At 32.3% G+C, this 23,732-nt stretch overlaps 2 protein-coding genes across 2 annotated transcripts in view; one reads left to right on the forward strand and one right to left on the reverse strand.

The window, feature by feature from the left end:
• hiw (MYC binding protein highwire) overlaps nt 1-23,732 on the forward strand; it is a 67,474-nt gene that overhangs the window by 24,604 nt on the left and 19,138 nt on the right. The window contains exons 34-51 of the mRNA XM_085206267.1: nt 15,107-15,335; nt 15,842-15,982; nt 16,315-16,533; nt 17,047-17,244; nt 17,472-17,621; nt 17,861-17,948; nt 18,613-18,671; nt 18,767-18,861; nt 19,175-19,268; nt 19,448-19,564; nt 19,719-19,878; nt 20,193-20,339; nt 20,470-20,613; nt 21,040-21,145; nt 21,225-21,316; nt 21,530-21,709; nt 22,537-22,764; nt 23,481-23,668. Coding sequence (XP_085062393.1) covers nt 15,107-15,335; nt 15,842-15,982; nt 16,315-16,533; nt 17,047-17,244; nt 17,472-17,621; nt 17,861-17,948; nt 18,613-18,671; nt 18,767-18,861; nt 19,175-19,268; nt 19,448-19,564; nt 19,719-19,878; nt 20,193-20,339; nt 20,470-20,613; nt 21,040-21,145; nt 21,225-21,316; nt 21,530-21,709; nt 22,537-22,764; nt 23,481-23,668 — 2,635 coding nt within the window. The remainder of the gene's footprint in view (nt 1-15,106; nt 15,336-15,841; nt 15,983-16,314; nt 16,534-17,046; nt 17,245-17,471; nt 17,622-17,860; nt 17,949-18,612; nt 18,672-18,766; nt 18,862-19,174; nt 19,269-19,447; nt 19,565-19,718; nt 19,879-20,192; nt 20,340-20,469; nt 20,614-21,039; nt 21,146-21,224; nt 21,317-21,529; nt 21,710-22,536; nt 22,765-23,480; nt 23,669-23,732) is intronic.
• LOC146527066 (uncharacterized) lies at nt 596-13,727 on the reverse strand. Its single transcript, XM_085206268.1, has 5 exons — nt 13,469-13,727; nt 7,826-8,078; nt 3,832-4,004; nt 3,330-3,622; nt 596-3,213 (listed from the first exon to the last, which is right to left on the reverse strand). Exons 1-5 carry the CDS (start codon nt 13,622-13,624, stop codon nt 1,632-1,634), a joined length of 2,457 nt encoding a protein of 818 aa, XP_085062394.1. The 5' UTR covers nt 13,625-13,727; the 3' UTR covers nt 596-1,631.

A 23,732-nucleotide genomic window follows, 5' to 3' on the forward strand; every position in this document is an offset into this window, starting at 1 on the left:
TACAAAAAACAAAATTTACCCCTTTTTACATAAAACAAGAATATAGAAGACTAACATCACATTAGTATCTACATGTATCGTTGCAAAAGTAGAGCCCGCAATTATTAAATAGGAAATAAAATTGAGTTTAAGTAAATTGAAATATTTATTAGTGTTTATTTCATTGGATATAAAATAATTTGAAAATATCCTTTTAATTTTTTTTGGATCTGTAAAATATAAACTCCTTAAGAGATAGGCTTTTGAATTTTTTGTATATCTTTTAAGATATACAATGCAATTGAACATTATTTTAATATCACATAGCTCGCGAGCGATTGCAATGTAAACGCACAGAAATATGTTTTTAACATTTTATCGTCATCTTTGATTATTTTAATACTTTCTTCGCCTGTGTGTTTTGAGAAGGTCAACTCTATCTCTGTATTAAAATTCATTAAAATCGTTCTTTATTATGTTAAAGATATTATGTAGATAAAGGTGCAAAATCGAATCAAAATATATAATAGATTGTGATTATAATAAAACAAATTTTATAAATTTCCGCCCAAGAAAAATCATGGGAATTATTTAAAATAAGAAATAAACACAAATCACGTTTAACATTTATTTAATTTGCAACATCAATGGAATAACATATAATTACAAGTTGAATAACCTTATTATAGTTAATTACAATAATTTATATTTATTCTTAATAAGAGGTTATTATATATTAGTGTTTTATAATATTTTTTACAAATACGCAGGGACAGAATATTAAAATATTTGAACATGTTCAATTATATTGCGTTATTCGAATATAAATTAACATATCAGGCGTACTCTTGTCAAATATTAGACAATTATCTTTAACAACTGATGAAAAATAGTAAAGCAGCTAAGAATATTTTTCTAATAGCTTAAAGTCATATTTTTGTATCATGAATAGTAGTTTCTGTTACATCGATTTGAACCAATAAGTTTATAAATATGATTTTTTAATTTAGTGATAAACTAAATATAAAATTAGAATTAGATATATTTCTTATAAATAAATTGTAAAATAAACAGAATCAAAAATAATTCACTAACCTTTGGGACGATAGTGAGTCGAGTCTATTTTTTGAGAATAGTTAGTTCACAAAAATATTTTTAAATAAAGAGATTTTCATTTAAAGTAGAAGTAATTTTACTAAAATATATGGGTAACTTAAATTTGGTATATTACCTTAATAATTAAGTTACAATAATAAATTGTAACTTAATATAATCATATCTACTATAAATGCTTTAAAAATTTCAAAATATATTTTTACAGTATTCATGAACATAAATGATTACCTTTCTAAGTTGTATATTGTTTATTGTAACTTAATTTTAGTGGATGTTCAAGTTACATACTAATGTTACTTAAAATTAAATATTTTAGCAAAATATTTACAAAAGTTACAACTAAGTCTGGCATGACACAAATATTTATATTCAAATAATTATTAAAAATAAACAAACTAAATATCACAGCAAAGAAATATTAAGCAAAATCACGCAAATTGCTTTGACGTAGGCGCGATCTACCTTTGTCACAGATATTAGTTTCGAGATCTAAGCTCAAGGGCCAGTAGTAACCGTGTATATTGCAGGTATTAAACTCAGCCGTGCCGAAAAGATGTACCCTCTCCTGGGTCAGTAATTACAATAGGTTTTTCTGGCAATGGTCTATTTATCATTTTACTTGAAGAATTTGAATTGGTTGATTTGTTTGATTTAGTTGTTGACGTAGGACTAGCTATTGCATTAAACTTAGAAACTGGATTCGTATTGTTAGAGTTCATTTTTTCACGTACAGCTCGCAAATATGGACCTCGTGGAACTGCTTGTTCAGCAACTATATCAGGCATAACGTTTAAAAAATTATTTTTCCCTTTATCAGAATTTGCTATTTCAGCGTAAAGATGAACGGCAAAATCTTTTGGCTCAAAATATTCGTGAACTAACGCAGTTTGTCTGTTATAAGGTGATAACGGTGTTAATTTGTCGAGCGAAGGAGCCCGAGTTCCTACGCTTATCATTTTCTTTTTATTTTTTCCTATTCGTGGTGTTGTATTCTGGAACGGCAATTCGTAAATATTTTCTTCTGCATTTATAAGATTAGGAGTATTATTATTACAATTTTCTTCTACTTTGATAAGTTCGTATAGATGTTCTATCATTTCACGTGCTTCTACATAATTTTCTGGATCTTCCAATTTGTCTTTTAAATTTTCTAATAATTCTTTTGTTAACTCTTCTGGAAGAGTCTGTGTCATTTTATTTTCCATACCAACAACATCGACACCACACGAATTTGGAATTACGGTTTCTTGAATAATATCTTGTATACGTGGCTCATTAAGGCGGTGTCTTTCAGAATATTCATTTACAGATAACTGTGAGATAGATCCAGCGTTATCGAGGCCATTGTTCATTCCACAAACACACAAACGATCACAAAGAGCTCCACACGAAGAGTTAGAAGAAATAAAGTTTTTTAAATTTATACAATATCCTCGATGTTTCATCCATTTAATGAAACTTATAAACAATACTATCAATACGCAACCTAACGCCGTTACAATCACTATACCAATTACTTTTTTATTTCTGTCACTTATTCCTTCCTGGTCATCTTTCTTATGTGGAAATCTTGGATTTTTTATTTCTGTAACTGCTCCGGCTTCCTTACTTTTGTACGTTTCACACTGAATACTTGGCTTATCATTGCATACATTGTCAAAAAACTTTTTGAATAACATATTCTGTTCAGGAACATTAAAACAACGAGCAAAAAATTCATTAACAGTGCAATAGCTTTCATTTTCAAATGATTCTCCAGATTCAGCTCCCAGTCCTTTGGCGAGCCAAAATGTTATGTTACAGTGGCATGGCGAACCAAAATAATTATTTCTATAAATGACATTGTTAGAGTCTTTTGAATATGCTTGTCCTATGAATCCAAGACTATTAGGGTTGATAGTCTCGATTTCATTTTCTATGAAAGATAATTCATGAATTGATCCACCAGGTGCGACTATAGCGTTGGGGGATAATTCATCAAAAGAGTTTCGTTCCATTTGGAGCTTATTCCAGGAAGATAGTTCAAATCCTCTTTCTTTAAACACATTAAATACACTGTCTACTATTACGACTGCAACGACTGTGGCATTTATGGCACCTGTTTCTATGTTTTCAAATCTGGAATTATGAAAAAATGAAAAACTAAAATTTAAAAATCATAATAAATCATAAACATAATTGTAAGATAACAAAAAAGTAAATTATTAAAAACTACAAATACTGTCACAACTGACCTGGAACGTGAAATATTCAAATTAGCCACAGCAGATTGCAATGAATTCGATGAAAAAATGTGAACTTTACATCCATAAAAATGTAAATTGTTTATAAGAGATTTCGGCGCAAAGGATTCTCCTTCAATAAGATTGAAAGTGCAATTCACGGCCATCACAATATTGTAGGTATTTGCAGGAAAAGCGCCCCCATGGACTGTTTTAACATTAACATATTCGAGAGAGATCAGCGCTGCTGACGATCCGAAAGTTTGTTCAGGGAATTCTGTTATTGTAACATTCTTCATACGAATCTGAAAAATTAAATAATAATTAACAACGAGAAAATCTTCAGTACTTCGTATATACAGTGTATAGATCGTATATCTATTATTATTCGCTTTGCTAAGGTAATTACAAATAATACTTTTCTTTATAAAGTTACTTTCGCCTGCTGCATAATGATTTAAATTAAACCATATTTATACAATAAAGGTTATTTACTAATTAAATAATATCTCACCGACATCCCTGGTCCGTGTTCTCCAACATTCGCGGCGGTTGGATCGAGTACGAAAGTACCAATACCAAGTTCCAGGTGGCGAACATTTTCAATATGAATAAATAAAAGCCATGAAAATGCTTTGCCTTGTAAGGAAACGTAGTCGCAGTTACGAATTGTCACAGATAGTGGGCCTGAAAATATGAAAATAGACATAGTAAATATTTATAATTTATATAATTTATTTAAGAAATTAACAAAGCTTTTATTAGACTAAGGACAATACTTGTCTATAATAGATGAGTTCGCAAATACACTTTATACATTTTTTTAGGCGGTTTTAGAATGTTACATTACTTGTATCAAACTTATTAAAAATGGTTATAAAATTTATTATTGTAAATATTACAATGTGGTATTCATAATAGACATATAATCTCGCAGAAATATCGTTAGTGTTACATATCTCTTAAAAATATTCTGGCACTAGGCTCACAAAAATTACTTAGGAGAGTAATATATTATTAATAATAACAAATTATACTTGTTTATATCTAGTTTGATAGTAACCTATAGATTAGAGCGCTTAGACAATGTCCAAGAGGCGCGGGTTAGAATCAATTTTTTTACGCTATTTTTTTTTATGTTTTCCAAAATATAAATGACGTTAATTCCAAAATCTAAAAACACAGGTATTAATCATCGTATTATACCTTGATGTTTCCGTAACGAAGGGAATTGTTTAAAACAGCACATGTTTTGTTGGCGTTAACTGAGCGCACCTCCATTGTCTACGATACATTCAAGCTTTGTGTTACGATCGGCTTGCCTTATGAGTCATTATCCTGTAAAACACGAATGTCGACTCGGGGAAACGGTATATTTTTAGATAGCCGCCCATTTCAACTCTACCAAATGACTACTTTTCTACTTATAAATTGGATATATCTCCAGACGTATTTATTACTTTATATTGCAACGTACATGAGATAAATATTATATTTATGTTTTGAAAAGTAATAAAACTTAATATTTGTAAAACAAAGATATCTATAAAAATGTCATGTACCATTTTTTAAAAAAATGGCAAATAAATGATAATACTTTACTAGAACATTTATTGCCTATAATATACAATTAGTAATATGCATATTGTTGGTACAGCATTAAAAAAATATTATTGTATGAGTCTGATATATTCCTCGAATACTTTTGGCGTACAAATGGCACAGGTGCAGGAGTAGTTGCAGAAATATAACTTAGTCATCGAATTTACTTATTTTACATTTAGTTACTTCAGTTAATATTGGTTGCACAGACAACTTTTGACAGTGTGGCTTACATTGTACACTCAAGATGGATCTATCATCATTTTGTTCTATTTAGTTATTGTAAAATGACAAATTCTCAGTAATATACGAAAAATATTATTGATACTATATCTAAATATCTATCTATCTATGTATAATAAGTTATCTGCATATCTATCGGTTTTTCAATTCGGCTCAATACATATTTTTTTACTAAGACAAATACTTTTAACAACAATTAGTTATAGTTAGTTAGTTAATAAAAAAAATATCTTATTGTTTCTGTTAACAAGTTAATAAGATTTGTAACAAAACATTTTAATTTAAGATTTAAGACGAAACAAATTATATTATAGTCACAAGTTTCGATTTTTTTATCAAATCTGCAAAAATGAAGCGATCCAAATAATGGTTTATTTTTACTACACTATCTACTTATATAATAACTATACTTAAAACTTTAATTAGTATAACTGTTCCTAGTCTTATTTTTCTTATAAGTATTATACAGTGCTAATTTTTTTCTAATAGAAAACTTCGATCAACTTAATTATTCTTCTTTTCTTTCTGTGATATTCTTCGTAATAAGTTCAGTTCTTATTCAAATCAAGTAGTAGGAGTAAATAAAAAAATATTATTTTAATACTAAGCAAAACAAAATTCTCCTTTGTAATTCTTTTCTTTTTGAATGATTGTTACTTTTATATCGGTAACAGTGTAAAGCTTAAAAGTTTGTTTATTAAACGCAATTTGTTTGTTGTAGAAAGTACAGGTAACTAATCATTTGATATCGTGGACTTTTTATACTAATATTCAGAACTTAAAAGCTAAACATTGTTAAAGACATAAATCCATTAGAGAAAACACTATCTACTATAGCAGTCAATTTATATTGTTGATTTAGAGGAAATAATAATTTATTTCAATGCACTTTATTTTACCGTTTTGTATAAGACCTTTAAAGTGCGTCACTGCACAGCTTCGAACCATATGTGATAGTACAACTTGTATCATATCGGCGCTCTTATGTCGCAACTACGAGTATGTAAAAAAAAATTAATTTTCAATATGATCAGTGCCGCTGAGAATTTTAGTAAATTAGTAATAATTTGAATGTGTTTGTATTTAATTTGTGTTTATTAATATAAATTGCTTAAAAAAATTTATATGGCCTAGGATACTATTATACTATTAATATATTTTATACGATTTTAGTAAATAGCAGACTTTGGTTTGAATATATGTACTATTCAAATTCACTTATAATTTCAATTTTAATTCACTTATACTACTTTCTATCTTCTGTAAAGAATTTTAAAGTTATTATGGATTATAATTTTTAAATTATATGCACTTTTTATTATTTGGCTTATTATATCATTTTTTTAATAAGGTAATTGAGGTCATCTTGTATGTAGGTATAGTATGAAATCTTGCGTGCTACATTTCAAACTGCTCCGACTGGTCTGTCAAGTCGATAAAGAAAAATCTCTCTTGCGCCAATGATGTTACATCGAACGTTTAATATTATATAAAAAGTTTTTAAGCTAATGTAAAAAAACTCTGCAATAATAATTTTATTAAACCATTCTGAGAATTGAACTAAATTTTTTCTTAGTTGATACTTAAGAAAACTAGTTATAATAACCTTCATTTGGAATTTTTTTAAGTCTATTCGCGTTGATACAAAATTAAAATTATAATAATTAAAATAATAATGCTAAATTAGATTCATCAATCATAAAAATATAGAAATATTTGATATATTACTTTAAAATACATTTTAAACGCATTATTTATAAATACATAATAATAATAATAATCATTTAAAATAAAGAGGTCGTTTGTGTCTATTTCAATACATGGATAGATTTCACTAGTCGAAAAAAACGAAAAGAATTGATCATAAGTAGTATGTAATGCAAAATTCTATCATGTTGCTTAATTTTGGAAGATATTTTTTACAAGTGCATTCAATAGAAGTTACCCGTACTCGAGTCATATATTGTTTTTAAAATATATATTCTCTAAGCACTTTACATTTCGTACCAAATATTTTTAATAATTAGCTATGGTCAAAATATTTCTTTTCAGTTTTTTAATTTAGTACTTCGCAACAGCTTGTGTTATCTATAAAAATCATACATCGCTTGCAGGCTTGCTTGTAAAGGTAAATGGGAAATAAATTAAACATTATGTAAAGTTGACATTCTAATTAATGAATTAATGTTTTATATTTGTTCATATATTATATTATAGATGTGAACCCGGCTTATACTTACTGCTTTTTGATAAGTGGCCTACACTTCATTATTCATTATTAGCGTTACAGACACATGAAGTGAATATCAAAATTTATGAGAACGAAATGTCCGGTGTAGAAGTTTTTATATATTTTTCAATGCTTTTTTTATTGATTTCTAATAAGTTTCTTATAAAAAACATAAAAAATATTTTCACAAATATATTTTTTATATAAATAGCTTTATTTTAAAAAAAATATTTTCTGATTTCACTTTTAATAATTGCTTACACAAATGCCAAGCTCGGTATAAGCCTCGCGAAAAGTACACTTATAATTTTTAATAAAAGGAATGCAATCTTTCGCGAAGCGTCTTCGAACATACATGCATATGAAGCTTTTAATAATATTTACAAGTATTTTCTATATATTTTTATTATAACATTGATTTTATAAAACATACCTTTAATATCGTTGAATGCCTTTTCTTCAATTCTCAGCACATCACAATTGTCAATTTCAAGGAAAAGATTAATTATATTCAGACCGACTGCTGCTGAGGTCCTGATATAGATAAGTGTATTGTTTACGAAGTGTAGATATCGTGCATCATTCAGTCGAGAAAGTGAGTTTGCTTCTATCATTAAAGATTCCGCCCCGGTAATTGTTAAATCGTCTGTAGTTTCTGGTAGCTCCCCTTCTAGAACACTCAGGTTCTGTAAAGAGTAATATAATATATATATTAAGAAGTATAATAATAAAATCAAAAGCGTTGCCAGCCAATGCTACTGTAGAAAGGGGTAAGGGGGAGGTGTGGATGAATTGAAATACAGGAGATGGAAAAGTATGACACGTTGTAGTACAATTTAAAGAATATAAACCTTTTAATAATAATATACCACAACTTAATTTTTACCTAAAGTTTTGTTACCTTCACGCTCTATTCTGCATATAGCAGGATAGGCAGAGGGAATGTGGGAACCTAGTGTTAAGACACTTCGCTGTCCATTAAGACACTACTGTGAGGTATTACATGTTGAACGGCGAAACGCCGCGCTTTGTTTCGTTACCAGGCCAAGGAAATGAAAATATTTCATTTTCTTGAGTGGGAATCGAACCCATAACACAATGTATTTTTTTTTATATTTATAAAAATCTCTTCAGCTAATCTCATCCCAATTGCAACGATCTTGGATATAATGTGTCATCGTATATATATTATATCACTTTATATAGAGCACCTAATGATGATAAGTCATTCTGATCTAAACTTTCCACCCATTTAACATGGCGCTGGAGGCGCTGCACTTTGTCTAACCGAACCGAAGTAATATAAACATTGACATAAATAATGTCAAATATAAATTTAGACCAAACTGTATATGATAGAATTTATCACTCATTCATCTCTATCTCTATTCTAGTATCAAATAAGAGATCAATCACTACTTAAAGTATTGTATATCATAATATAGAGTATAACTTTAATACAACGATTTAAAGAGTATTTATATTTTTTTACTTTTTCCTATTGTTTATAATGACTTCAAAAGCCGCGCTTGTTACCGCTATGACACAGTCGATAGGACAAAAGACACACATTTTCACTTTGTATTGTGTGTTATCTATATATTTTGTTATTACTGATAAATGCTGGCTTCTTTTCTCTAGTTTGATATTTGTTATCGAGTCGCTATACATTCATGAACGTTGCCACAGATAGCGTCCTCGATATGACTCATTAATGTTACGAAGTCACTTCTTATAAATATGGTATTTATGTACTATTATTATGCACGATTATAATTGCTTATATTATTTTTTATACGTTTTTGTATTATTTTTTAAGACCAAAAGGGAGGGAAAGGGAACAATATCAGAAATAATATAGAAAAAATCTAGTTTAAAGGTTTGTTCACTTTTTGTTTCCCAGAAAGCTTTCTTCTTTTATGATAATATTAAGTTTTTTCTATTCCTTATTAATTATTAAATAGATTTTAGTTTTTCTAGATAGGAAGAACAATATATGTCGCAATACAGCTAGAAATATATTATTCTTATTTAAGGCAAGCAGTGATATTATGAATCAGTTAATAAAGGCTATCCATTTTGATCCCAGATTGCTATTATACATTTTCATTTAATAATTCTAGTACGTAAGGTATTTATACAAAAAACCTTGATCTATATAAGGTTGGTAAAGTCGTTTAGGTTACGGAAGAATCGGCGAAGACAATGCCCGGAGATTTTTAGGACATAATGTATTAGAACAATACTTGGGCGTGACATCCATTGGTATCCAAATAACTTTTTAACAAATCTAGCAAATTAACAGCCTTAATTTTTTAAAGTAAAAAGAAGTTTTTAAAAACAAACTTTTATTTGAGTGTGCTAACAAGATATAAAAAATATCCTTAAATCTTTTACTATCAACGTATAACATCATTATACAATTTACCTATTGAATACTAAGCATTGAATAAATAGATAGATATTATATAATAATAGAAAAAATATTAAAGAAAAAATTTATATATATTTTTAGTTTTCGTTTTATATTAATATCATTTACAGATAAATAAAGAGTCTCCAAATAAATGATGGACTATATGTTGCCAAGTAATATCTATATAACAAAGAAATTGATCAAAACTCCTCTAGTAAATTTTATGTGAAAGGTGAACAACAGACAGACAAATATTTGCTTTTGGCTTCTGTAACTTATAAAAATAATTAGTATTTTTTTTACAGTTTATATTCAATATTACAGTTCTATTGTATTCGTGGCTATTAACTGTAGCTTCGTCCGTATAGTCTAATGGAAATAACTTATCTAAGAAATCACGCAAGCTCTCCCGTGTTTGCAATATTTTTCATTCTTACTCCTTTCTTCTATTGGTCGTATCATTATGTATAGTAGATTATAGTATTCTTTTATAAATGGACTATAATGCCACACATTAATTTAATATTTTCTTTACTGTTATATTCGAATAGATATTATTACATTTGAGATTCACATCGAAACATTGTTGATCTACCATTGTATCCGATGTATATTTTTTTTGTTGATACGAATTTTCGTAATTAATTAACAAAAAAAAATTTCGCAGAGTTTTCAAGTTACACAATATTCGGTATTGCATTCTTTATAGATGTTCCATTAATTCATCACCTTCAAGCAAATTAGCAGCAATATTTCCGTGGATGGTTGTAATAATCGTACAGCTTCTTGAAGCTGGAGGAGACAGAGACATATAATGTTACTCCTCTCTTCTTCTTGTGTGTGAAACGCAAAGTAAGATATAGAAAAGAATCCAAAATGGAGGTTATAAAGCAAATTTTTAGGAATATTAGATATTATTACACTTCTAATGCGTAATCTTGGGCGAACTTAATTAATTTTGAAGTACGTTTACGTTATATTTTAAAAAATAATAGTTCGAATAATATTATAGTTATAAGTCAAAGATGACAAAGTGTAGATGTTTTTACAATAAAATGACCAAAATTTATTGGGCCTAAAACTTTGAGAAAACCTCAATTCAAAAGGAGAGCTCGACAAAGTTTTTCCTTTTAAACAAAAGTCAATAAACAAAAACTACAAAAAGGAAAGAAGCGGGACACAAGATATATAATTGATATAAGCAATTTTTTTCATGTACTCATAATTTCATTTCATGTAATACATAAATTGAACTTATTTATTATTTATTTAGATATCTTCGAGAACAGCTTCTTCTAACAGAGAACATAAACAATCGTACAGTATTTGATACTTTATTTATTAAAAAAAATCTAAGTTATATTTTGCCAAATACTTGGAAAACCGTTACAAATGGAATGGATATCGAGCTATAGCACCGATCTAAACTTTTTTCATTAAATCAATCTTCCCAGTGTGCCCAGTAATATTTAATTAGTTCTCGACTTGTGGTTTACTTTGCAAAAAAAATTGTGATTTGTTTGTGTTTATTTCAATAGTATTTATTATTTTATTTGTTATGCTGTCGGTATCTTAATTCTTATGATTATTTATTTCATAGAATTATGATCAGCAATACAATTGAGATTTAAAGCTATAATTTAGCTATTACAATTTGCTTACGAAGGTGTATTGTATTTTGTAACGCTTAAAACTTAGCGATGTTAGTAAATTATAATATAGTATTTGGAGACTAGCCAGTCTCTGGCGCAGGAAGTGATCTCTCGTTACGGTTTTTTTATGGTTTGTTCGTTGCTCCCGCGGGCATGCTGGCCGGTGCGAGGTGCTCCATTTTATAGTGATTTTTATTTATGAATTTTACATGATATGTGGATCTAACAAAACAAATAGATTATTTATAAATTAAACTTTATATTATATTATAAATATCATATAGAATCGTTTTAAATTGTTTTGTACTTTATGTTAATAAGTATATATTATAATGCGAGTTAATATGCAGATAATACAATAGTACCACTGAGACCACGGAGGGAAGAAGAATGAATTATCGGAATATTGGTTTTTGTATCTTTATAGATGTTTCATTAAAACTATACACTTCTCACATTGTATTGTAAATAAAAGTTTTATTCCTTAATGCAGTTTATAGGTTTAAATTATTATATTGTAAGAAAAAGCTCGTTTGAGTTGTATCAAACGGAAACGGTCGTTGACATATATTTATAGAATGTCTTAGCGTAGGTATCGAATTGTAGAATACCTTGGAAATCGTCAATATTTAATGAATGGAAAATATAGTTTTAAATTACTCTATTAATCTAAAAGTCTATATTTCTATTCTTATAGAGTAAATAATAATAAAATTCCACTTAGCTCACAAAAAGAAAATGATGTGATTATTTGATTCTATGAGACCTACATAAATTAATATTATCTAGGTAAGCTATTTAAACAGATAATAGCTAAATTTGCAAGTGCGTGTGCGCTACAAATAACCTGTGTTCTATACGAGTTGTTCGGGTAAAAGAGTCGTGTTGTCCTATTCTAAAGAGAAGAGAGAGCGGGACAACATTAGGACGGACGAATGGAGTAGAATATTTGAGGCGAATAGTTCGCTCGTATCGGTGAATGTAATACAACCACACGAAAACCAGGTTCTGTTTATGCAGCCAAAATATGCCTAAATTTACTTTGTTTAGAGTTATATCTAAACATTATAAGTATTGTATAGATATTTTTATGCATCTTAATTTATAATATAATGTAGGTAGGTATATAAAATTAGATATTACTTTTCAATTTAACTTGAGACTTATTGACAAAATCAATTCATATTTGCACGTTTATTATTATAGTCGTTAGCTATAGTGGTAATGAGATCGTTAGAGCATGATAATGATGACGAATACGTTCCTTTTAACTTGTGTATACATCATTGTGTACTATTTTTAATTTAATATGATTCTACATTAAGTCATTACTTTACGTTTAACAAAAGACACTGCTTTTAGGAATTTATATTCTTTATATTCTTATAATCTGGATATAATGAGGTTTCTAAAAAACAAAGAAGATTTCTGTGCAGTTGTCAAAAATGAAGCTTTAAGTAATAATCACGTAGGGTACAGCAGCTGCTCAATAGAACTTAGCGATGTATGCACGTGAGCAACAGAGACGTAACATGTTCACACGCACTGTCGGTGTGTGCGTGTGCTCGATGCCACTTGTTGCTCGGGAGTCGGTGTCGGGTTCGTGAACTGTCTCTTTTACAAGAGGAAATTATAGCCTGTTTATAAGGTCCTTCACAGTGCTCGCACATATTAAGAAATCAACGTCAGGTAGCTTTGTTTTGTTTATTGTTGGGCGTCGTCCTTTATTGTCATATATTAAAATAGAATAATATTTATTGTGTAATATTATCATGATTCTATGATTGTCTTGTGGGGTTATCTTGGAATTAAAACCAGTATTTACTGTAAATGTCAAAACATTTCTAAATGTATTATAATACTGAATTATTAAATTTAATAATAGTAAATATTATACAATACAAGTTATGTTCAGTATTTATGTGTAAATAACCTTACGGAAAGGTCGCCGATATGCAAGCACCACACGCTGTGATAACTATATAACCAGTATTTTAATATTGTTTACCTGATGATGAGGGACAGTGCAGTTAACATCCATTCGGGACGGGTGTTTCGCCGGCACACACTCGCAATAATTCAATTGGCAAACTCCATTGCTATGTTCGGTGTTCACAAAGGCAATTAGTGAGAGAAGCGAGAGCACCGCGGGGAGGCGCGACATGTTGCCGCGCTGCGGCGCGACTGACCGCGCGCTACGACCGGCATGCACAGACTGGCTCCACCTCGCACGGGGCACAGCGCCGGAGCGTCCACTACCGCTACTGTCTTTGTGAATTCTGTTTTTATCGATAGTGATGCTATTTATTGAACCACCTCTTAATTATCGATATCGATGATGTGGTTCAATTAGTTTATTTAATCATATTTCATCATATATTCTAATTGTTGTAGACACGCGTAATACTGATTTGGTCATTATATGGTATGGGAGAATTAAAGATAATTATAATTAGATGATTATTATCATATATAAATTTTAATTTTACAGGTTACTAATATGATTATAGTTATGAACAATAATCGAATACATCGTTTCTATAGAAAGTGTCTATTAAATTATTACTGGTGAAATTCTATTGCGAAATTGCAAAATATTGTGTAGATTTGGAGATCGATTTGTTTCATAATTTACAGAATTTTGTAAATTATATTTATTTATTTCCAGTATTATCTAGTAGAAACTTTGCTGTGTGCGGTATATAGCGTGAAACTGATTTATTTCATTTTATATTATATTTTTTTGAAAAACAGTGGCGTTGACTAACTCTAAGAGTCTAAACGTTAAAAAAAATGTTTTTACTAAAATTAAAAAATATATATAAAGAAAATAAGGCAAAGTGTACACAAACAGAAATAAATTTGTCTTAGATAAGTATTGAGTTATTCACACATTGTTTATCAAAATGCTATTGGTCGAAAACCGTCGTCCTTTTATGAACTTTAAAATTTATTGATGATGAGATGATGATAAAAATTAAAAAAAACGGTCAAGTACGGGCCGGACTCGCCCATCGAGGTTCCGTATCAAATTGGCGATGGTAGATCAACGGGAAATACAACTTAATAGTTAACAAACTGTATTTTGCTAGCGTATGATTGTATGACTGCGTTGATTAAAAATCAGCTTCATGCTGCATCCCGCACACAGTTGGGTAGGCAGAGGGAATCTAGTCTTAAAACCTCCGTTCACCACTTTTTGCCGAAATCTGGGGGCATTGTGTGTTGAGTGACAGAACTCAACGCCGCGCTTTTTGTCTCGACACCAGAGCGAAGAAATGGAAATATAGATTTAAATAAATATTTCATCTCCTTAGTAGGACCCATAACCAGTCGGTTTTACATTCACACCAGTGCCCCTGCCCTGACTGGCCTCATTTTTTAAGCTAAGAATTACTTACATTACTTAAGCTAAGAATCTGATTGATTTATATTTGATGCTCTAAGTTAGTGGAAAATTACAATGTAAATCCACTTTGGTGGAACACTCCTTTTTTATATAGGTATACTGAAAGATTAAAGAAAAGATCTAGAGAATATTCAATCTATGAATCTAACGCTAGCTCGCTCGAAGTATGATTAAGAATGCCCATAGTAATAAAAAAATATGTTCTCTTATAAACGAAAATCTTATTTTTTTTTATAGGTCAATATCCACGGAGAGGCAATTTTTGTCGGATTTTGTAGCTGGGGCGGAGAGCACAGCAGGTGGTCGACTGGCACGTTGGCTCGCTCCAGGACCCCGTGTTGAGCCTTCAAGATGTGAGCTGAAGCCACCGCTCGTACCCGCACGACCCGCTGCAAGGCTTAACTTGCCAATAATTGTCAGAGATCAGTATGGGGACATAGTCTGCTCTCCAGCCATTAAAATTGAGGTAGCATTATTTATTCGATTTCGATAATTTAATACTAAGTAGAATCCATGTTATTTGTATTATCGATGTTGTTTAATTTTTCAATAAATAGTACAAGTAGTGCCTAATTATGTGTTAATATTTTATTGTCATGTCATCATGTCAACTTCTAAAATGAACTAATGTCTAAGGCGCGACCTTTTACCGGATGCAACTCGCACACAAATGTCTACCATGCCGGTGAAGTAGAATTGAGATAATTAAGGCTAAAGGAACTGGTTGTAACCGACTCAGCGACGCGATTGCTAGTCTACGATGATTATAAACTGTTTGAATTACATTTGTTTTCATGTTTGCTAGCGTTTTTGGTTTTGCTTATAATTTTAAAAATGTTAATACACCGCTTTAGAAAAAACATTTACCTTCCTAATAATATTAAGTAATATGGAATTCATGAAGATATTTTAATTTTAACAATAAGATAATAATTATTATTTAACAACTGTTTATTATGGTACATTGTACAGGTGGTTGTTCAACGTATTGAAGACAGCATTTTACGAGCAGGTCACTCATTGGCGCCCGAACGTCGTGGCAGCCTGTCAGACGTTCCATACCAACCGACTGTCCGAGATACCATGTGGTTTCACGCGATAACGATGATGAAGGTCCCGATATTTGTCTATAATATTTTCCAGCTTGAGGAAAAGGTGTAGCGCAGTGGCTCACGCGTGTTACCGTAAACCTGACAGGTTGTAGGTTCGATTCCCACTCGATGAAATTAAATATTTAATATTTTCATGTCTTCGCTCTAGTATTGAGGCAATAGTGTCACTTAACACGCAATGCCGTCTGAATTCGGCGAAAAGTGAGGAACGCAGTGTTTTAAAACTACACTAGCATTTAAAGTCCGCTAAATGCGGGATACAGTGTGAAGCTAAATATAAATATTTATATATAAAAAATATATTTGTTAATTAACTTTATTTTCTATCCCCAGCCGTATCAAAATTATTCATTTGAAGAGTTACGGTTCGCGAGTGGCGCATGGGGTGGCGCTGGCGCCCTATTGGAAGGCCTCGGTGGCGGCGGTCGCATACCTGCCGAGCGGCTGATCGTTGATGCCCAGCGAGATGGATCTTATACGGCTGTATGGGTGCCGAGGTCACCCGGGACTTACGTATTTAGGTGCACTATGGATGATTATCCTACGGCACAGGTAGTGGTTTACGTTTCGTATTATATTTAATATTACTGAAAGCTTTACGGCGTTAATGACGTCATTCAAATATCAATAACATTACGATTTGGATAAACTTAACTTTATCAAAGCTAATAGTACTAAATTATTTCAATATACCCACTCTTTCACTTACATGTGTATTTGTTAATTGAATATTTGATATTGGTTTCATTTTTGCTATTTACTATGTTTTGTTTATTCCAACGCTCACATTGATTAATATGTACCTACCTATTTAAGATAACTCTGTATTCTCTTTGAGTGGAATGTAGTTTCTTTTGAGAAATATATAAACTTTTTAAGTTTCAAGACTTCATAAATTTGACATTTCTACGTGAGATTATTTTTAAACATTGTTTATCAATATTATTTAAGAAGTAAAAAAAGTATATTATATAATGGGGTGTACTACTACAAGATACTATATAATTGGGTGTAAATTTTTGGGTTAATATATATAATATATATGTACTGTTTAATTTGTCGTAGGATTTAAAAATAGATGTAGCTGAAAGTGCAAACGATGAGTTTGCGGCTGAGAGGTGGTTGGGTTCAGTGTCTGCGTATCGTCTGAGACGTTTTGCGGGCGAGGACAGTGCGGGGCTGCGGGTGCGAGCCAGCCCCAGCCTTCAGTCTGAGGAACTGGGCCGTATACCACCTGGAGCGTATATTGCGGTCTTAGAAGAGGTATTGTTCATATGGCTCAATATTGCTGTCATTTATTTTATATAATTCTGTACTTATACAATTACAATGTATAACATGTCATATTCTGTTATTACTTTGTTTGTTTACAGTTACTTTTAAATTTCCTTTTTTTTTTCTTTTTTGTAAACGCTATCTAATATACATTTTTTTACACTTAAATTACATATATAAGTATTATATATGATACATCCTTATATAATGAACAGTTGGGGAACAAAGATGGCACTTGGGTTCGACTTAGTCAAGAATCAGCGCAGACTTATGCTGAAAGTAGCGCAGGCGTTGCTTGGTGTTTACAGTACCACGGACATCTTGATCGGAGCCTATTGCGATCTGTCGACGACGAAGACCCTCGAGTACGATTATGATTATTCTCTTAAAAAATATATTATTTTTCACCCAAAATAGTAATAAATCATTTTTTCTTTCTTACGATACAAACAACAAAGTTTCCGTAAGTTTGTTGTCCCTAGACAACAATTTTTGACGAAAATCAATATTATCTTGGCGAAAATTGTTCATTAGAAGAATGAAATTTTCATATGCTTATCCTGCTAGACCTATACAATTCACGCTTGATTTTTAATGTTTTTAGGAATACGCTGCGAATTGGGCCGCTTTCAATGAAGCTCAAATGGAACTGCCTCAGTGGTCCGAAGATGAAGTTGATGCTGCCAGCAATGGTAATTATGCATATGTTAAATATCTAATGAATATTAACATATTATAATTATTACTACTGAGTAAATTAAAATGTGAAGTCAAACCTATTTGTGATATTTTTAAACCTTACTCATAGGCGTAGAAAAAGGGGATGCCGAGTCCATGCCTACTCCAGAAATGATATTTACAAAAAAATTGTCCCGTAATTTAAAAAAAAAAAAAAAATTATACCAACATATCTGTTCAAAGCCAAAGTCAAAGTCCAGGCCCCTCTCCCGCCAGAAAATATCTCTAGATACGCTTATTAGCATACTATAAGGATACTAGAAGCCGTCGTAGCTATCGTTACGGCACGACGGCAAGAGTATAATTGTAACGCGACGGTTGTGGGTTCGATCCCCACTCGAAGGAATGAACTATTATTTATTAATATTTTCATTTCTTCGCTGTGGCACCAAGGCAAAAGCCCATTCTAGAGTTCCGCCATTCAACACGCAATGCCTCGAAAAATTCGACGGAAAGTAAGGAACGGAGTATCTTAACACCAGGTTTCTTCTGCCTACCCTGCTGTGTGCGGGATACGGTGTGAAGCTGTTTATAAAGAGACCAAGTTTCTCTACACCGAATTAACTTTTACTAAATATATCGCTACACATCTTAATTAATACTGACGTATTATTACAGATTTAAGTTCCGAAGACCGGCGTTTTCCGTTTTCCATACAATGTGATTTAACCAGTGAGGTAAGATTTATTTTGTTGCAAAGTTACAAGTAAACGTATTTCTATGTGTATATGTTTGTTTGTCATCATTTGTTTGATAATTATACTTGTTTTAGAGTGATAGCACAAGTACCAGTCCATACATGTTTGGAGAACCCAGTAAACGAGGGAGAATTCAGCGAAATGAATCCACTTCTATGCCTACACCAAGGTATTTAGAAATTAAGTAATTATTATTATTATTATTAAAAATTAAGTACAGAAGGAATTTAGAAATATTTATAACATATAAGACAGATGCCTATAATATATCTCTATCATATTGTTTGCATTCAGAGTATTTTAAAATAGTACTTCATGTAATAATATTTTTTTATAATTCGCACTATTTTCATTATCAATAGAATTTTATTTTATGATTGGTTATTTTTGCTTACTGCGTTATTTAATTTAAGCGTTAATTTGTAAATAAAATGCACTCTGCATTTGTTTTTTCTTAAAACTACTTTTTATATGTTCGACAGACGTATGCCGCGTCGTAACAACGGGAACAGTGGTGAATGGTGGCCAGCCAAGCATCGGTCCAGTGACAATGTGCGCGACGACTCCTTGCGAGAGGTACACTTTTATGTATATGCTCCTTGTCTAATGCGTGTCGCTTTTGGCCGTTGATAACTGTCCCTCACAACCTTTTAATTTCAACCTTCTTTTTTATTTATAATTGTACTAATGCTTGAGATGTAAGTCGAAAAAAAGGAAGATTGTTATTTTGTCGTACGCAACACTTTGCCCTATAGACGGAAATCTTGGGGACCCAAGAAACAGAGCCGATCCGTGTGGCGCAGACGGGGACGCAAACTTCGCCGGAGAGCACCCTCGACGACATCGCCAACTCTCACTTCGATGTCGCCAAGGTCGGTATCAGGTGGAACTGCTCGTTCACCGCAGCTTTTTATGTAGATGTTCGCTTTCTAACTTTGTGCGTCTAACATGTGTTTGTGAATTTCTTGTACTTTTGGATATGGCTTCATATTTATGTTGTATGTTTAAAATGTGTCCGATTTTTAGGAGGAGAATCGTAGTCCGAAGCGGTTGTCGCGTGAGCGGTTGGTGCGTCCGTCGCCGCCTCCGCTACCGGCGCGGTCGTCGCTGCCGCGCAAGTACGCGCTCAGTCCAGCGCAAGCAGAATGCTTACGATCTGTTTTTGCCGCATTATTATGGCACGAAGGTGAGTATTTTTTTAAAATAACACTTAACCTGATGAAAAGTGTGAATAAATCCTTAATTGCTGTACAAAAGACATAATACATGATATGTTATAATCTTTTAATTAAAATGTCTAATTCAGCTACTTTTTCCACTCCACCCTTCAATTATGTTCCCGAAAATGTTGAATTCTAATTATAATTAAATCTCAATGATGTTATCAGTTTTAAATATTTAAACTTTCTTCTTTTTGTTGATCTGATATTAGCATAAACCTATTATCTCGCGCAAATCGAGTTAATAAAAGTAGATTATATTCGTGTTATAATAACTCAGGCATAGTGCACGACGCGATCGCTTGTGCGACGTTCCTCAAGTTCCACCCGCAACTGCCGAAGGCGGGCGCGCGCGTGGTGACGCGGCCGCCACACGAAGCACCACTGCCCCGCCCCCAGAGACACTCCGTTGAAGTGTCTAACGCGGGTATATACAAACGTTCATCTTTTCTAATTTTGAATAATTTTCCACTTTATGTGTAAATATTTTAATTCTTAATTCATTTGTATTTTTTTTTATGAAAACAATCATAAACATAATAATGTTTTCCACACAGGGCAGTACTTGCACATCCATCCGTCCACATTAGAATCGTTAACGCGCTCCGGGACTGAGGCGACTTCGAGTCGGGCGCGTAAAACCGACATAGATATGCCAATCAGCGAGGAAGATCCCGGCACTGCCAATGCTCCTGACGCTGGTACTGTTTATATCCATTATACACATATGTATATTTACTTTAATTTTCATCATTTGGGAGTGGGGATCATCATATTTCAATATGTTATATTATCATCATATTTGATATCAAATTAACGTTTAATGTACGAAATGAATATCTTCGCATAAATTATTTTCCCGTTCAATGCAACACCAAAGTATCAAAGTGTTAACTTAAAGAATATGTAGAGCCGGGGTTCAAATATTTCCAGCTTTAAAATAAGAAAATGCAAGTTAGTATAAAAATCCCAAGTTTTCTCGAATTTATCTTAAACAGATCTTTTTGTGTTATGTTTTTTTTAATTTCCTAGTCTTTAATTTTTTGCATGGCTCACCTCTCTCCACCTACGCTCTTAATGATGAATTGTAAATTAGTAAAATAACTAGTTAAATATTTTATCATAAGGTCAACAATCATCGGTGGTTAACGTGCTACCCCCAGCTCTACGCGCCCTCGTTGCGTTATGGGACGCACTAAATAACGCTGATCAATTAAGCGTCGCAACTGACAAGTATGTCATTTTATATGTATATTATAGTATATTTTTTCTTTTACTCCAGACACATTACATTTAATGCTATATGTTACAGAAATAGAAAAGATACTGTCGAGAAGAATGAGAACGAAGATACTAAATTGAATATTATTCGGAAAAAAAAGGAAAATAGAGCTCCTCTTGTAGGTAAGCATTTACGGCAATTTAGTATTGAGTCGAGGCCGTCGTGGCGCAGCGGCACAAGGGAGTGACTGCAACGCGTGATTGTGGCTCCAGGCATTTAATGTCTTGAAAATTCGGTGGTTCGTGGGGAACGATGTTTATTAATACTTGGTACTTTCTACCTGCCCTGCCATATGTATGTGTTGTATCCATAGTATAAAAATAATGTCCGCATAGTTGGTTGTGAGCTGTGCGGCGGTCGAAAGGTGCCGCCACCGCTGGCCGCGCACATGCGTAACGCGCACCGCGGCTGCCACGCGCTCACCAATCGAGGCTACGACCGCGCTGGGCACTACAAGCAGGCTGACTCCCTCAACACCGAGAACCCCGCTGCTGAATGTGGACAACTTGCGCAAGGTACCTCACTCGCACACCACTCATTAGAATAGAGAATGCGTTCATGTTAAGCCGTGTACAAATTACTCGCGGCACACTCTCGAACGAGTCAATACTTGCGCGAACCGAGCATTGTCATCTTATAAGGCCGCATCAAAGGAGCTCCAGGTCTCAGCAGCCAGCTCCAAGCTCGCGTGCATTGAGGACGGTTGTCGATGTTGTTCATACACGCGTAATGGACAACGAAAAATATCGCTAACTAATACAACTGTATGTATGGCCTAATATGTTGTTGAACAGCAAAAACCACAATAAATCGCTGAGGCATAATGCGTGAATAGAAATAAGAAACACAATTAAAAAAAGCTGTCAAGAATGAATTAGTTTGACTATCAATGCTCTACTATAAGCCGTTCATATCGTCTGTTTGGCTTGCGCAGCTGTCGCGCGTAATTTGTTCACAGCTTTATTATCACCACACACATATTAATAACAATCTCGATGACGATATCTTTGAGTTTTTCCTAATGTAAACACATCAGCGTTTATGATATTTTCACTTTTGATAACCGAAACAGTCAACGTATCATATGTTATTTTATATTTTTTTGCATTTATATTTACCATTTAGGCTCTTTACTTTCACACACATATTTTTATTTAGAAGTTTGCCGCTTTGTACACTTTTTCATTAGATTTCTTCATTATGCCATTTATTATTTGCTTTAAATTATACTGTATATAATTTGATCCCTAATTTCAAATATGCTTAATTATGCATGCCTTGTTATGATTATTTTATTTTTCTTTATTTTTTTCTTTTTCTTCGAACTTCGCAATCCGAACAGACCTTATCGGTGTGAAAATTCGAGCTACGTTGGTAGCGTACCAACTGTGGTACATGTTCTGCGAGAAATGCCGGGAGAGGGCGCTAAAGGCGACGGCGCAGCAGCGCAAGGCCGATGGAGACAGCGAGCGGCCCGCGGGCTCTGAACGCGCTCCACACGACCTCGACCACCATGCCATCAGAGACAATGCTGTCTTCCTACTGGACCTGGCGCCTTTGACTAACTCGGGTAAGTAATTATACATAATCAGTATTGTGTATGTGTGTAATGAGACCATAATATTTGTATTTATAATAACTATTTCGACGCGACTTTCTTACAAAGTACAAGTATACTTCGCTAGTGTATTAGTTTTGTCGTTACGCAATAATACTATTTTTATAATTTGTTTGAGTTGTACGATATAAATACTTAAATGTTATTATAAGTTTATATCAGACTAAAGAAATCTTGTGTTTCTACAATGGCTACCATAATTAGGAGGGATGACTACATACAAGGACACCAGATATCACAATGTAATTTTAATATAATACATGAGATTAATACTAAGTACATGACTTTTAAGTACTACACGCTATTTAATCGATTTCCTGGACATTTTGAAAAATACATTTGTAAGTAGAGCAACTTATCTGTGGAAAATGATGTTTTTGTCGGGTGCATCTACGTGATGTCACTAACTATACCAGGCGTAAATAGGTTGATAAGTCATCTAGTATACTTGTTTTCCCCGACTGCTAACGAATATTTATATTAAATCATTAACAGTAGGATTGTTTTATTTATAAGATGAATAAATTTTATATCAATAAGTCTATTTTGTTGCGTAAACTTAACCTGTGAAATGTTGCATTATTATTTTATGAAGATAACTTATAATTAAAAAAATATGTATTTGTTTTTTTAACTTTATTCATTCTTTATTTGGCCTATGCCATCAGAAGCGTCCAGTTCGTCCGGTTGGCGCGAGCTGGGGAGTCGTAGTCCTCCCACTCCTCCCGGCAGCGTGTGGCAGCCGGCGCCGCCGTTCCAGTGCCTACCGGCTTTAGGAGCGGCGCCAAAGTCAAATGCGCCTGTGTCCGAAACAGCGAGGTATCACTCGCTGGGTCGACCGATGCCTACTAATATTGTAAGTATTTTTATTATATTATTTAATACATGGTATATTGAATACAGCATTGAGGCGGAGGAAA

This window comes from Heliconius melpomene, chromosome 21, assembly GCF_056956725.1.
Source record: "Heliconius melpomene rosina isolate 202511_hmr_F chromosome 21, ASM5695672v1, whole genome shotgun sequence".
Lineage (NCBI taxonomy): Eukaryota > Metazoa > Arthropoda > Insecta > Lepidoptera > Nymphalidae > Heliconius > Heliconius melpomene.